General features: G+C 44.7%; 1 protein-coding gene across 9 annotated transcripts in view; it reads right to left on the bottom strand.

Moving 5' to 3' along the window:
- zc3h13 (zinc finger CCCH-type containing 13) overlaps nucleotides 1-15,030 on the bottom strand; it is a 28,947-nt gene extending 13,917 nt beyond the window's left edge. For 4 of the 9 annotated variants that reach the window (XM_079616363.1, XM_079616367.1, XM_079616361.1 and 1 more), the window contains exons 1-10: nucleotides 14,843-14,995; nucleotides 13,381-13,571; nucleotides 13,110-13,219; nucleotides 12,902-13,016; nucleotides 12,707-12,818; nucleotides 11,432-11,559; nucleotides 10,552-10,596; nucleotides 10,261-10,439; nucleotides 9,965-10,165; nucleotides 3,108-3,263 (exon numbers count right to left, since the gene is read on the bottom strand). In XM_079616363.1, coding sequence (XP_079472489.1) covers nucleotides 3,108-3,263; nucleotides 9,965-10,165; nucleotides 10,261-10,439; nucleotides 10,552-10,596; nucleotides 11,432-11,559; nucleotides 12,707-12,818; nucleotides 12,902-13,016; nucleotides 13,110-13,219; nucleotides 13,381-13,533 — 1,199 coding nt within the window. In that variant the 5' untranslated portion in view covers nucleotides 13,534-13,571; nucleotides 14,843-14,995. Of the gene's footprint in view, nucleotides 1-3,107; nucleotides 3,264-9,964; nucleotides 10,166-10,260; nucleotides 10,440-10,551; nucleotides 10,597-11,431; nucleotides 11,560-12,706; nucleotides 12,819-12,901; nucleotides 13,017-13,109; nucleotides 13,220-13,380; nucleotides 13,572-14,842 lie in introns of all 9 variants that reach the window. The other 5 variants (XM_079616366.1, XM_079616369.1, XM_079616365.1 and 2 more) reach the window with 3 other exon arrangements.
- Nucleotides 15,031-15,806: the final 776 nt, after the last annotated feature.

Here is a 15,806-nt window from a genome sequence, read left to right as displayed (position 1 = left end):
TTCTCTCACAAAGAAAGTCCTGTCCAGTCAAAAAACCCTGCAGGAGGCATTTTCAACAACTATGCCACACAACAGCGCAAGGGCTCAAGAAAGCACGAGGTACGTCGCGGAATACATAGCGTGTGATTTACGTCCCTTTTCTGCAGTAGATGGCAAAGGATTTAAAAGGTTAGTGGCCAAGCTTGAGCCGAAGTATCAAATGCCGTCGCGGGCTCATTTTAGTCAAACTGTGTTCCCTGCTCTTTACCGTGAGACAAAAGAACGTGTCATGTTGAACCTTAAACAGTCTGAGTGCATTGCTATTACCACTGATGGGTGGACTTCCAGAGCGACTCACAGTTACATCACTATTACGGCACATGTTTTGACGAGTGAATGGGAAATGCAAAGTTACATTTTACAAACTAGACAGCTTAGCGAATCACACACTGGCGTAAACATAGCCGAAGTCCTTAAATCTGCAGTCAAAGAATGGGGGCTGGACACGATTGGAACAAGGATCGCTGTTGTTACTGACAACGCAAGCAACATGCGAGTAGCAGTAAAGGAAGCCGAACTGTCCCCTCACATACGGTGCTTTGCGCACACACTAAACCTGGTCTCCCAAGCAGGTTTAAAGGTCAACGCAGTGAGCCGGCTCCTCGGTAGAGTCAGACGTGTAGCAAGTTTTTTTCACCGCAGTTCTACAGCCACAGCCGTGCTGACCACCAAACAAAAACTACTCAATCTCCCTGTACATAAACTCATCATTGATGTAGTGACAAGATGGAATAGCTCTCTGGACATGGTGGAGCGCTACCTTGAACAACAACAAGCTGTTGCTGCAGCCCTACTGAGTGATGAACTGAGACACAAGTCACGTGAAATTGACACTTTGGACACATCTGACATTGCAAATGCAGAGGATCTTGTGAAGATTCTTTTACCAATAAAAAAAGGCCACAACTGTTCTCTGTGATGACTCGCAACCAACAATATCTCTCATTTCACCACTAAAACAAATGATTCAAGACAGCATGGCCACAGATAATCACAACTCAAATGCCATTGCTCATGAAGGCAGCCATTCTGAAGGATCTTTCTGACAGATACCAAGGAGAGGATGAAAAGTTCATGCAGGAGAGCAGTGCTTTGGATCCACGCTTTCGGACCTTGCAACATCTAGGCAGTGCAGAGAGAGAGGACGTCTATGAAAGAATAAAGTTCAAAGCATCACAGATGCAACAACAGGTAAAAATGTTAACGCTGTGCCATAGAGAAAATTGAGAGAAATACAATAAAATGTAACAAAATGCTAATATAATGTCTTTTTATAATTTATGAACCAGGACCAAGATGTGCTGCCCAGGAGCCCACATCCAGCAGATCTGGACGACAGCAGCGCAAGCTTTGTGCCTCCTCTTAAGAAGCATGCCCTTGAGGACCTCCTTGGCTCTTCTTTTAGCAGTAATCAAGTCACAGGTGGAATTCAGGCAGAAATTGACTCTTACTGCAAAGAAGCATTAGTTTCTCTGTCTGCTTGCCCTCTTAAGTGGTGGAGAGACAATGCAGGGCGGTATCCTATTCTGTCTTCATTAGCAAAGACCTACCTGTGTATACCCGCTACCTCGGTGCCCAGTGAAAGAATATTTTAACCGCAGGGGATATTGTAAATGCCCAGAGGTCTCTTCTTCTCCCTTGCAATGTAGATCTTTTGATCTTTCTAAAGAAAAACTTGAACATTAGCTAAAGGATAGTTCAGTGTTTTTCAGAAGGCTTTTTGCCAGACTGTTTAAGGATTTTTGTTTACTGTTTTTTTTTTTTTTTTCTTGCAATAGATATTTTGATCTTTCTGATGAAAAACGTGAACATAAGCTAAATGATAGGTCAGTGTTTTTTTTTTAAAGGCTTCTTGACTGACTATTTTTTTTTAAGTTTAAGTTATGTTCCTAAATACCAGTTTTAAAAGGCTGCTTTTATTTGCCTTGCACATTTAAACCTGACTTAACTTGAACTTTGTTTGCACTTAAAGGGAATTCCCTATTGTTTATGTTTACTATTGTTCTAGTTGCTTCTTAACTTGAACATTGCACAGAAGAATCAGTTATGCAACCAAATATTACTCTACAGAGTATTGATGTTCCTGACTACAACTTGCACTTTAAAAGCACTATGTGATCAGCGTTTTATGTTGTCATGATCCATAAATACAACAATAAATTGCCTGTTGACTGGCAAAAGCAGAATAAATGTCATTATTTTTTCGCTATTATCATCACAAACACTATCGTGAGCTATTTAACAATACCGTGAGCTTTTCCACAATATCGCAATAAATATCGTACCGTGAGGTCAATATCGAAATTGTATCGTACCGTGAGATTTTGATATCGTTACATCCCTATTTGAGACAGTCATGCCGTTATGAAAATATTTGCGTAATTTAATGCTCAGGTAAGAATAATAAGTAAAATTAGAATAGCCTTCTGTGTGTGCACTCTTCACTTTCGCTATTCTGGTTTGCAAAGCTGAACAGCTGAGCTAATCAGAGTGATCGGTCTCACAGCCTGACTGACACTGATTCAACATGATCAATTGACCAAAACGCCACTGGCAGGCTCCGACACCCCAAAAACTGATCTGACAGACGCTTACCAATGGCCCACCGGCTTGGTGTGTCAAGGCCTAAAGAGCCATTACTCCAATGGTAAATGGACTGCATTTATATAGCGCTTTCACAGACCCACAGGCCACCAAAACGCTTTACATTTTGCCTCACATTCACCCATTCATACACCGACATCACCCATTCATACACCGACGTCAGCCATGCAAGGCGCCATCCAGCTCGTCAGGAGCAGCTGGGGTTAGGTGTCTTGCTCATGGACACCTCCACACTTGGTCAAGTGGAACCGGGGATTGAACCACCAACCTTCCAGTTTGTAGACAACCTACATGAACCACTGAGCCACTGCTGTAAAATACTTAATTAGAAACTAACAATTTTGTTTAGGATTTGATTGATTTTGACACTTAACTGATCAAAATATTGAAAGGCTCATTGATATCTCAAAGATATGTCAGAAGTGACACTGGATAAACAATTATTTAAGTGCAGCTCTTCTCACCTCTGCTGCGAGGATTGTTTTTGGGAGGTGGGTTTGGGGGATGATGACTTCCTTCTGGTCGGGGGAGACACTTCCCTGGAGGGTGGGGAAAGGCTTCCAGAACGTTCCTCTGATGTTATGGAGCGTTTGGCTTTATGGGAACTATCTGATCGGTCCCTGTAATCAAGGAAAGGTCAAAGATTGATATATTGTTTTATAATATTCAAACTAAAATATATTTGATTTGTTTTCACACACTGATAAATCAGATACTATCAATTGAATCTGGCCCAGCACCATTGAAATGAGCAAATACAACACATAATAGCTGCATTTCCACTGTTGGGCCAAAAAGCGAGCGTGCTAGTGCGTAACAGGGCCAGTTGCATTTCCACTTGGTACTTCCTGGCCTTCCTCAGGGCCAACTGCCAGGGTTTTTGGTCGCCGAATACCTTGGTCCAAAGCGGACCAACTTGGGCTTAACCGGTTAACTCATAACTCCTGTTTTCTGTCAGTGAGCTCCCTTTGTTGCTCTGGCTAAAATGATAACTGTATAGTGAGACAGGAGAGATCTCTCAAACATCCTCAGGTCACATAATGGTGGAAAATTTAAAGTAAATGTTCATTCTTTCTAAAGAAATTTGACAAAGTGTAATTTTAGATATTTTTTTCTAAATGTGTAAGCCTTTGGACTTAAAAGCATTAATGGAGTTGATTTGTGTGATCCTGTGACAAATAAATGGAAGCAGGAGCAACTGAATAAGCATGTGGTCTCTTTATATGTAGTTCTCTTTCATAGGTTCACTCAACGCTGCGGATAGCGCAGTGGGATATTCTCTGAATGTGCCGATTGTCTGAAGCCTATAGAATCACGCCAATTCATTGGCTGATGGCGTCCGCGCGACCTGGCTCCGCCCCGACGCACTCACGTCGCGTCATTGCATTCGCGCGCGCGCCATCTGCTCCTCAGATTTCTCTACCTTCAGAACGAAGCGGTCACGTTTGCCCTTCGCTCGTGGTTTTTCTGAAAGCTAACAACTATCTCTAAGGATTATTCTCGGCGCTTCTGCGACTGTTTAAGCGGAACTCTGTTTCTCCTTACGGTGAAGCTGCCATGGATTACAGACGCTGTACTCCGCCATGTGCTCGTTACATCGCTAACGACGACCCACACAGTAAGTGCGTTAAATGTTTGGGTTTTTCACATGCGCGTGAGGCTATTATAGGATCTTCTAAATGCAAATTCTGTGAAAATTTGTTGCTCAAAACCCTCAAATCGCGGCTCGCGGTCTTTGAGAGAGAATCATTCGTCTCCCCCTGCCGCGCTCCCGAGGCCTCTCGAGGATCCGCGGCTTGGGGTTCGGATGTAGAGCTTGAGGACGTGGAGTTCGAGCAGACGAGCCCCGCTCTTTCTCTCCCTCCCTCCCCTCGGCACGCACGTGGCATGCCAGTCGAATTTTCACATGATTATTTGCGCCCCAGCCCGGGAGCACGCGACGCGGTTTCTTTTGGGCTGGAGGATATACTTTTTACCGAGGCATCCGACTCAGAGGATTTCGGGCCTACTCTCGCCGACGAGGTTATCCCGCCGAGCGGCCAGGAAGCGCGGCCTACTGCGGCCTACGCGGAGCTCGTGGACGTGCTTTCGCGCGCTACGGAGAAGCTCACTATTGATTGGCCCGACGAGCCACGTGAGTCTCAATCCTCTAAACTCGACGAGAGGCTTCTCAGCGGCCCTAATTCTAGGCCGCAACGGAGGAAGCTACCATTTTTCAGTGATCTGCATCATGAGATCTCCAGATCCTGGAAGCAGCCTTTCTCTTCGCGCCTCACTAATGCGGCAGCTGCTGATTTCACCAACCTAGTAGGTTCTGTGGAACAGGGCTATTCCGCCATTCCGGCGATTGAGGAGACTTTAGCCGACCATCTTGCTCCGTCGTCTGCACCGTCCTGGAAGTCGCGCCCCCTCCTTCCCTCTAAAGCATGTAGGACTACTTCCTCTCTCATTGGAAAATCCTATATGGCGGCTGGGCAGGCAGGCATGACTTTGCACACTATGGCCATTCTCCAGGCCTACCAGGCGGACGTCCTGAAGGAAATGGACGAGGGCGACGGCGTGACCCCTGAAGCGGTCAAGGAGCTTCGTAAGGCTACAGATCTAGCCTTAAGGGCCACCAAGCATACCGCACGTGCTTTAGGTCGCTCTATGGCCGGCTCCGTGGCGGTGGAGCGCCACTTGTGGCTTAATCTCACGGAAATACGGGACAAAGAGAAGGTTTTCCTCTTGGACGCCCCCATCTCTCAGACGGGGTTGTTTGGTGAGGCGGTCAACACTGTGGTTGAGAAATTCCGCTCCTCCAAATCCCAGTCGGCCGCGTTCAGGCAGTTCATGCCCAGGAGGGCTAGGGAACCTTCTGCTCCACCCCCGGTGCGACCCAGAGAACGTCCCTCTCCTAGACCGGAGTTCTCTTCCAGGAGGAGCGAACAGGGACATCCCCCACCTACCACGGTTTGGGGAGCCCGAGGTCGCCCATTTCCCCGTCAACGGCCTCACAAACGCCTCCAATTGAAGCGGTCCGACAAACCGACCGCTTCGACGGCCCAGAGCCGTTCCTGACCTTCCGGTCGGAAAAAGGAGAGCTCCTCTGCCTTCTCAGGGTTGGGTCAGACCGCGCAAACGTTTCTGCCCACCCCCCAGCTCTCCTTTCCTTGCCCTGTCACCTTCGCCACTCAGAGTGTCTCGAAGTGCAGGCCATATTTCACCATTTCGACTCAGTCCAGTGCGGGAGGAAGGAGACGTTTTCTGCTTTCTCCCCTCACCCCGCACACTCTCTATAACTGCCAGCCGCACCCTCGGAGGCACTTTCCGTTTTCCTCCGGAGCAGGCGGACCGGGTCACCATGACCCCAGCATCGATGCCTCCCGTCACGTGCCAGGACGCCAGCGGCCTTCCTGCACAGTCAACCTCTTTACCCCAGGAACGTCAACACGGCACCCTCACTCAGGTATGTCGTCTGCACTACAACATTCCTCTTCCTCTATCTCATTTCCTTCCAGAATGGGAGCGCTTACCAGGGGTATCGTCTTGGGTTCTTCGCACAATTCGGTTCGGCTACACTCTTCAGTTTTGCCGCAATCCCCCCTGTTTCAACGGGGTCTTTCTGACTGTAGTAGACAGCGCCATTCAGGCTTCTGTACTGCAGCAGGAAATCTCTTCCCTCCTTCTCAAAGGGGCAATAGAGGAGATCCCTCCAGGGGAATCCGAGAGAGGCTTTTACAGCCGTTATTTCCTGGTCCCGAAGAAGGGCGGCGGTTTGCGTCCCATACTGGACCTCCGCCGACTGAACTTCGCCCTTTACAAAGGGAAATTCAAGATGTTGACGCTGAAAGCTATCACATCTCAGATTCGGCCAGGGGATTGGTTCGTGACGATAGACCTAAAGGATGCCTATTTTCACATCCAGGTTGTTCGGCGACACAGACAGTTCCTCAGGTTCGCCGTTGGGGAAAGGGCGTTCCAGTACAAGGTCCTTCCCTTCGGCCTCTCCTTGGCCCCGAGGACATTCACAAAGTGCATAGATGCAGCTCTGGCCCCACTGCGGCTCCAGGGCATCCGTGTTCTAAATTACCTGGACGATTGGCTTATTTTAGCCCAGTCCAGGGAGCTAGTGGCCCACCACAGAGACATTGTTCTGAGTCACATCAAGTCTCTCGGTTTGAGGTTGAACTCGGAGAAGAGTGTTCTTGCTCCGGCTCAAAGCACCGTTTTCTTGGGGGTGAACATGGATTCCGTTCTCATGCAGGCCCGCTTGGCCCCTGCACGGATTTCCAGCCTGACAACATGCTTGGCTCGTTTTTCACTAGGCCATCATGTGTCAGTGGGCACCTGCCGCAGGATGCTGGGTCTTATGGCCGCGGCCTCCTCTGTACTACCGCTGGGCCTACTCCACATGAGACCCTTCATGTGGTGGGTGAAGCTCTCAGGGGTTCGACCCTCCGGGTCAACCCTTCGCCTACTGAAGGTATCGCACAGTTGTTTTCGAGCCCTGTCAGTATGGCGGGACCCTCTTTTTCTTCGGAAAGGGGTCAGCATGGGTGCGGTATTTCGTCGCCAGATGGTTACGACGGATGCCTCTCTCACCGGCTGGGGAGCAGTTTTCGAGGGCAGACCAGCGTGTGGGGTCTGGACTGGAGAAGCTCTCTCTTGGCACATAAACTGCCTGGAGTTAAGAGCCGTTTTCCTGGCTCTGCAGCAATTCCTCCCTCTCCTGGAGGGGCACCATGTCATTGTCAGAACAGACAACATGGCAGTGGTGTCACATGTGAACCGGCAGGGAGGGTCTCGGTCACGCACCCTAGACAGGCATGCGCGTCACCTTCTCCTGTGGTCTCAGAGCAAGTTCCTTTCCCTAAGAGCGGTTCATGTCCCAGGGGTTCTGAACCTCGCAGCAGATTTTCTGTCGAGACAGAAACTCAGATCGGGGGAATGGATGTTGAACCGCCAGACGGTGGCCCTGATCTGGGAGGTTTTCGGGGAGGCGGAGGTGGACCTCTTTGCATCTCAAGAGTCGTCCCAATGCCCGCTTTGGTTCTCCCTGAGTCCCCCGGCCCCATTGGGGATAGATGCGTTCGCTCACCCTTGGCCAACGCAGAAACTCTATGCCTTCCCGCCCGTCAAACTGATCCAGGCGGTCTTGGCCAGAGTGAGAGAGAGCGGAGTCCGCCTCCTCTTAGTGGCTCCGTTCTGGCCATCTCAGCCATGGTTTTCGGAGCTAATTCCTCTACTGGAATCTTCCCCCTGGAGGATCCCAGTCAGAGAAGATCTGCTGTCACAGCTGCAGGGCAAGATATGGCATCCTCGCCCAGACATATGGAAGCTATATGTTTGGCCGATCAAAGGCCGTTAACATTAAGCTCTGGTCTCCCAACTGACGTTCAGGAGACCATTGCGAGTGCCAGAGCCCCTTCTACAATGCGACTGTATTCTTCCAAGTGGAAGGTTTTTAAGAATTGGTGCTTAGCGCATGATAGGAACCCAGTTAACTGCCCTGTTGGTTCAGTACTGGAATTCTTGCAGGAGAAGTTTGCTGCTGGGGCGGCTGCTACCACTCTCAGAGTTTATGTCGCAGCTATTGCGGCACATAGGGAATCGGATGAGATTCCCCTGGGCAAATTAAGATTAGTTTCTGCTTTTATGCGTGGGGTGAAGCGCCTGAAACCGGCTCGCTCCCCTAGAGTTCCCTCATGGGACCTTTCTGTTGTCCTAGAGGGTTTGACTATGGCCCCCTTTGAGCCCTTAGAGTCAGCTCCGGATAGGATCCTGACTCTCAAGGTTTCTCTTTTGCTAGCGTTGTCCTCATTAAAGCGGATGGGAGACTTGCAAGCCCTGTCTGTTAGCGAGTCTTGCCTGGACTTTGCCCCTGGCCTGGTCAAAGTTTCCTTGAGGCCGAGACCAGGGTATGTCCCCAAGGTTCTCTCCCTACTTTTCGCTCACAGGTAGTTAACCTTAATGCTTTCCACCCTCCTCCATTTTCTTCTGAGGAAGATAGGAAGCTTAACTTGCTCTGCCCAGTGCGTTCTCTCAAGATTTATGTAGACCGCTCAGGCGGTTGGAGGAAATCTAACCAGCTTTTGGTTTGCTTTGGTGCTAGCCGCCGTGGGCTTGCTGCATCGAAGCAGAGGATTTCCCACTGGGTTACAGAGGCTATCTCGTTGGCTTACGGGGTGCGTGGCTTACCTTCACCCCTCAGCATTAGAGCTCATTCCACCAGAAGTGTGGCGTCTTCTCAAGCGCTTTTTAGAGGAGCACTCTTGGAGGACATTTGTGTTGCGGCAGGTTGGTCCTCTCCGCACACTTTTGTACGATTCTATAGTTTGGATCTTGACATGACCCCGGGTTCCCAGGTTCTTTCTGTTTGAACTCTTCTTGGTCGTTGTCTCTTTTGTTACCAGTCATAAAGCGTTCTAGCTTGGCGAGTTTGGTAGTCCGTTCCCACTGCGCTATCCGCAGCGTTGAGTGAACCTATGAAAGAGAACGTCTCTGGTTACTTACGTAACCTATGTTCTCTGAATAGGGAACGAGACGCTGCGTTAGCGGCCAAGCTCTTCACGCTGCTGACAGTTTTCTTTTCGGCAGAGAAATCTGAGGAGCAGATGGCGCGCGCGCGAATGCAATGACGCGACGTGAGTGCGTCGGGGCGGAGCCAGGTCGCGCGGACGCCATCAGCCAATGAATTGGCGTGATTCTATAGGCTTCAGACAATCGGCACATTCAGAGAATATCCCACTGCGCTATCCGCAGCGTCTCGTTCCCTATTCAGAGAACATAGGTTACGTAAGTAACCAGAGACGTTTTCAGTCAGCTAGTTGTGTGACGTTGTTCTATGGAAACGTGTTAAGGACAGGTTTTAGGGTAACGCTGCTGGGCTACTACAAGGTTATTGGCACCGCCAGACACATTGTTAGCCCTGCCTTGCACTGGCCCGACAGTGGAAAAGCGGCTTATGACAATCTATTAGTGCTGTCACGAAACCATTATCTCAGTAGTCCGTACCAAACCCAGTAATATTTCATGATTATCTGTTCCAATTTTGGTACCATAGCAAGCACTATTGGGAACACACTACCTTGACCTCAACAGACATGTCTTTGATAGTCTTGTAATTATAAATATACTCAAGAGTGCAAACACAAATATGCAGAGGAAGGATTCAAAGCAGCCATTTACCAAATGGTACAAAATAGATGTAATCCCGCTGATACTGCAGAAAGACTGGTCTACACATTTTTTTTTAAAATTTTTACAATTTCAGGATCACTTTTAACAATACTAAAATGTATGAAACTGTTTTGTGGATTTATATTTAAGGGGACCATACCTGCGCTTTTCTTTTTTCTCTTTGTGTTTCTCCACATCTCGTCCTCTTTCTTTGCCTTCTTTAGGTTTGTCCTCACATTTCTCCTTGTTTTTGTGTTTATTTTTGTGTTTCTTCCCAATCACTGGGTTCTCCACAGGGACAGGAGGAGGAGGACTGGGTGTCCGTGGCCCTTTTCGTTTTCCATGGCCACTCTTAGATGACCTGGTCAAAAAAATAAATAGCAGTCAAGTATTTATTTTTGATCAAATTTATACAATTCTGTTTAAGTTCAACTAAATGCAGATCATTTTCCTAACCTGCTGTCTGTCTCCTCTATCCTGTTCTGGTCAGACACTGGAGAGGAGATGACTGAGGAAGTGGAGGACTTTTTTTCTTTCTTGCCAGAGTTCCCACCTTTCCCTGCTCTATGTTTGGGTGAGCCGCTGGATTTACGGGACGAGGGTGAACCCTTAGAACTGGTGCGCTCAAGAGAAGCCTAAGACAGATCAAGAGCACACCAAAATAAAACTCCAAAGATAACCGTCTGTAATATAAGGCTAATTAATACTAAAATTAACATTAATTTAGAATGTGTTCAAATAACTTACCCTGTCCTTAGAAGAACTACTGGTCCTGGTTTTGGACACTGGTTCCTGTTAAGAACATGAATGTCATTACTATCTGTATTGATAAATTCAGGATAACTCAAATGAACCTTCTTTCAATATTTTGAGTAAATGCAGTAAAATGTATATGGTAACATTAATCAGTAAAATGATTAATTGCAAAGGCCATGATTTAAACAACTTTACAGTTCAAATGTAGATTGACAAAATATACTCTATATATATATCTAATTTCTCCTTTATTAAGCATTATATGGAGGTAATATGAAAAGAATATGCCATCAAATCTTTTCTGAAGACAGTCCGTTCCCTTCAGATGAACTAAGTACCTGACACAAACCTTTGTTTTAAAAAAAAACCTCAAAAAACATTATGTGGGTTTAAATTTCTGGGGTCCAATTGACCCCAGTGTGTAAAAAAATGTTGGTAAATTTGAGGGTAACAGGAGGGCCAAGAGAGGGAATGGAATATGTTTCACAACATGTTGCTTGCCAATAAATAAGAGTTGTCAATTTGTGATACTTTCTCATCTCTTCATTTTTTTATACTTAAAATTCACTTAATATACAATAGAATTGTTTAATTCAGTGATCGGTATTGGTGATCGTATCGGCCAAAACTGCTTCCAATGATCGTAATTAGCCCCAAAAATCTTGAACGGAGCACCCTTATTCTGAAGTCCTATCGCAATTCCTGTTTTTCCGTCCCCAAATTTAAGAACTCTTGAAATTATAGTTAAGAAAAAGTCTAATCCCATTTAAGATATCAAAGACTTTTTATGGCCTTAAATTTGATATAACTGAATTTAAGACTTTATAAGGACCCGCGAGGACCCTGCAACGTGCAACCCAATCTAACATACCTCTTTCTTGATGATGATCTCCTCTCGTTTGTCCATGTTTTCCTGTTCCAGCTTCATTAGCTCACGTTGAATCTTCTGTCTCTTCATTTCAAGAGATAACTCGTAATCGTAGTCACCGTTATCGGAATCTAGAAAAATCAATGACAAATATATAAATGCTGGGAAAAAATGGCAAGGAGACAACGAAGCATTACCTGTGATGAGAAGACTGTACTGCATTCAAAACCCCTTCATCAATCATCCATCAAGTTAATTCTGTAACATCTGTTATTTACTCACCTTCATGTTGTTCCAAACACAATTCTTCTTCATCTTTTTTAATTTAGTCTTTTATTCACATATAAACATTGATCAAAGCACATACATAGAGCACATCAAAAATGGAAGCTTTAACGTGCTTGCTTGACATGCAAGAAACAATGAGGTTTTGTTCTCGTGCATCAAGCAAGTACAGTTTAGTTTACCATTAGAGCTGCACAATTCATTGTAAAAATAGGCTGTCTATTAAACATTTGACAAATATGTATAGGTATTCATGTAAAGGAATGAAACCGCTTTAAAAAAACAGTCTTTTCAACCACACAGTATCATTACTTATATGTTATAATGATTACATTTGAACAGAAGTACTGGGATAAAAGTTTATAGCTCAGATTTAAACACTGAAGTCTACAGTAGCGACCAAACTAGAGTAAATTACCTATTGAAATTAACTTGATGCTTCAAATAATGATTGTATTATTACATTGTTATATCAGAAAGTGGCGACAAGAGACAGTTAAAAAAATGTAGGGAAAATGTACTCGTCATTGAATCCTTAATTCAAAAGATTTGTTCGTGAAGTCTTTATGAGGGAGTCATTCATTCATTTTTTTTTTTTTTTTTACTTTTTTCTTTCTTTCTAAATTACTTTATACAATTGTCTGTTCAGAATTGTGGGAGAATCGTGATCTCTGTTTGAAACAAAAAAAAGTGATGAACAAGAATCTACATGCTCTATGTAAATGCATTGATCAATGTTTTTATGCGAATAAAAGCCTAAATTAAATTTGTTCATATAAAGCCTCAAGTCTCAAGGCTATCACGTCTCTTCATAAGATAGAGTGTCAATTAAAATTATTTTTTAAGATTTCAAAGATGAAAAAAGTATTCTGGGTTTGGAATGACACGAGGGTGAGTAATTGATGACAGAACTTTCATTTTTGGGTGAACTATCCCTTTAAATGTCTTCTAATCAGATACAACAACTTTGTGGGAACTTTGGAGAATCTTCACCTTCACGACTGGCTTCCCAATCTGCGGTCTCCTCCTCACTAGCAGGAGTGCGTTCCTTTGTGATTTTAATATCCTCTTTCTCCCTGTGTCTGCCTCTGGATGAATCTCGCTGCTAATGAGAAACACAAAATGTCAAAGAACTCACCAAAAACAATTAATCAACAATGGCAAATGTAAGCTGTTAGAGCCACCTACTCTGGTTGTAGGTGAAGTGGGTTCGTCTGCGTCTCTTTTCTGTGTGTCACCATCTACATCCTGTCTCTTATTCTTCATCCTCTCCCTGAGATCCCCAGGGGGCCTCTCGGCTGACCTGCAGACCAGCACACATGCAGAATGTCAAGCATTCGGACAAGAATTTGAGCAGGTACATTTATCAAACAGCATCTCTTCAATGGAATCTCACCTGCTGAACGTTCCAGAGAAGCCTTTTCCTCGTGATGGGGTTCCATGTGTGTACCGACACGTGTTACCGTAACTGCAGTTCCCAGTCTTTAACCAGTTTCTACAATGAGTCTGCAAGGGTAGACAAACGTGGGCGGTCTGTTGCATTTTAACACTTTACAAGGGCACCTGGACCAACATTTTTTTTTAAAGCGAGTGAGCTACTACCTAGACACCGGAAATACTTTCTAGGTAGGCTCCATTGCTCAATAGTGGGTGACGAGTATCCCTACCTCTGCTGCATTACTGGCCGTGCTGGGCCCGAGTCTCTCAAACACGCTGGGCCTGCGGGAGGGGGTGGTCGTGCTACTGCTGCTGTCCGATATGGTCTTTGAATTCTCCACTGTAACCTTCCGCCTGATCTTGGACATTCTGCAGGGCTGCATTAGAAAAATGGCAAATAAAAGGCACCAGCATTTTGAAGCTGAATGCAGTGTTGTAGTTAAGACCAGCTCACTGAGTCAAGTCACAGAGACCAGAAGATGGTCAAGTTTGAGTCAAGAATAAGACCAGAAGAGGGTTGAGGTCTTGTCAAGACAGAGATTGAAGACAACAAAGCCTAGGCCATATTTTCTTTGCCATTGGTAATGATCTCTGGAGCATGTGGACTCTGTCTTGAATCAAACTTCAAGACAGAGTCCACATGCTCCAGAGATCATTACCAATGACAAAGAAAATATGGCCTAGGCTTTGTTAGAGACCAAGAAAACATGGCCTGTTGAGTCATGTCATGTACTTGGAAGCATGTGGACTATGTCTTGGCTCAAACTGAACTATCTTCTGGGTTTGGTCTTGACTCTTGTTCTCAACTGCAACACTGGATGAATTACATTACATTAATTCTAAGGTCACATTCATATTTAACTACCTCGGCCTACAGCCTATATTATTATGCCATTCGAGTGAAGTCTGAAATCCTGAAGGAGTCATGAACGACCAATTGAAGTCATATTTACAAAGTGGGAAACTCAGAATTCTAGATAAGACACGAGTTCCTGGACGTTGGAAGGGGAGTGTCGATTTGAAACATGGCAGCAACAATGATAATATATAGCTAGAAGTTAATATAGCTTTAGTCTAAATAGAGACCAGAGCCCGTAGCAGTGTTAAATCACTCCATTTCCTGTTTCAGATCTAGCTTTTGGGGTTTATTGCTCACAATATAATTAATTTGTTTTGTCTTATGTACTTCAATGAGTGGGTCTCCACACTTTTTGACCAGACAATATACATGACTTTTTTCATGATTACCGCGTGTACAAAACGACAACAAACTTCCATGACTTAGCCTAAATGTTTTATTATGTTGTTGTTTTTCTGTCTGAAAAAAGAAAATCACCATTTTTTATTATTATTTGATAGTTCCTGTTATCCAGTGACCGTGGGTGGGTGGGAGCCCCGTTCATTGTAAACACTAGCACAAGCACAATAGTCACATTTGTGCAAATGCGACTGCCTGCCTCTCTCTATAAGGTGCATTAACAATATTATAGCTACTAGCAATGCATGCGAGGTTTCACTAAAAAGGTGTTTTATAATCTTTTGCGTGTTTTAAGCTGTCATTCATATGCAGAATGCCGCGGTAAGAGCCGCATTTAATGCCGCGCGGCCTACATTGATAGCACAAGCCTCGATAACGACCCCGCTGCAACTGCTGCTGATTGACCCGTAAACAAATACAAACAGGAACTTTACCCGAATATGAATGATGCGTCAAGTCCAGTTTCACAGACTGTTGGGGATAAACTCCTAATCACATGCAAAAGTCTTGCAAAGCGGTCTTCCCCTTAGCCGCCGTCATGATGCTGGCGAGACAGCGCAAACTGCACACATACAGCTTCCCGAAGTACAGAGGAGAGGAGGATTATGGGAAACTGGAGGGGGTATTTTTTTTGCTTGTTTGTTTTAGATTTTGTTTAAACCGTTCCTTTAAAAATAAATAAATACAATATACATGGAAAATGTAGTTAGTAATGTAATCTATTAGATTACGGGTTTAGGTCGTATTTTGACTACGCTTTTCTTTACTTTTAGATTAGGCTACTTTTGATTACTCATTTGTCACATAGACTTTGTACCATATGAGACAAATATAGTGCAGGCCTATATGAACAGAATAAAGTGAACAATTTAGTTTTTGTTAAAGGTTTTTTTCCCCACAAAATGTGTTTATGGAGAAGGCAGGACACTAATTGGACAAAGTAACTAGAGATTTTACTAATTATTCTGCTGTGCCATAGTCTCATGCTCATTTGGCAAATAACAAGCTTAAATATGATGCAAGAGTTTTCTATTGTTTACATGGATTAAAACCAATTTCAAATACAACCTTTACAACTTAAAAGTAAAAAGTAAGCCAGCAGGTCACATTTTTTTATGATCAATTTGATGCATAGACATAAGGCTATTGAAATCACATAAAGGCCCTCCAATGTAAATGAGAATGAAGAGACCAGTGGTGCACAATTACAAGTCATCTATGATGTGAAAATTCAACATAAAAGTTAAAATAACAAGGTGATGACAAATAAGACCCTTCTTGGATTTATCTGTGCAATGTTGAAAATGAATGAGGCAAAAGTGAAAGCAATATGGCTGAATGTAAAAGTTTTTGAAAGATATCTGAGGGTCTTTCACAATAAATTCCTGTTTCTCAGAA

This window comes from Phoxinus phoxinus, assembly GCF_949152265.1.
Source record: "Phoxinus phoxinus genome assembly, chromosome: 6".
Lineage (NCBI taxonomy): Eukaryota > Metazoa > Chordata > Actinopteri > Cypriniformes > Leuciscidae > Phoxinus > Phoxinus phoxinus.
Note: the sequence above shows the minus strand (reverse complement) of the source record. Positions and strands in the feature narration are given on the sequence as shown.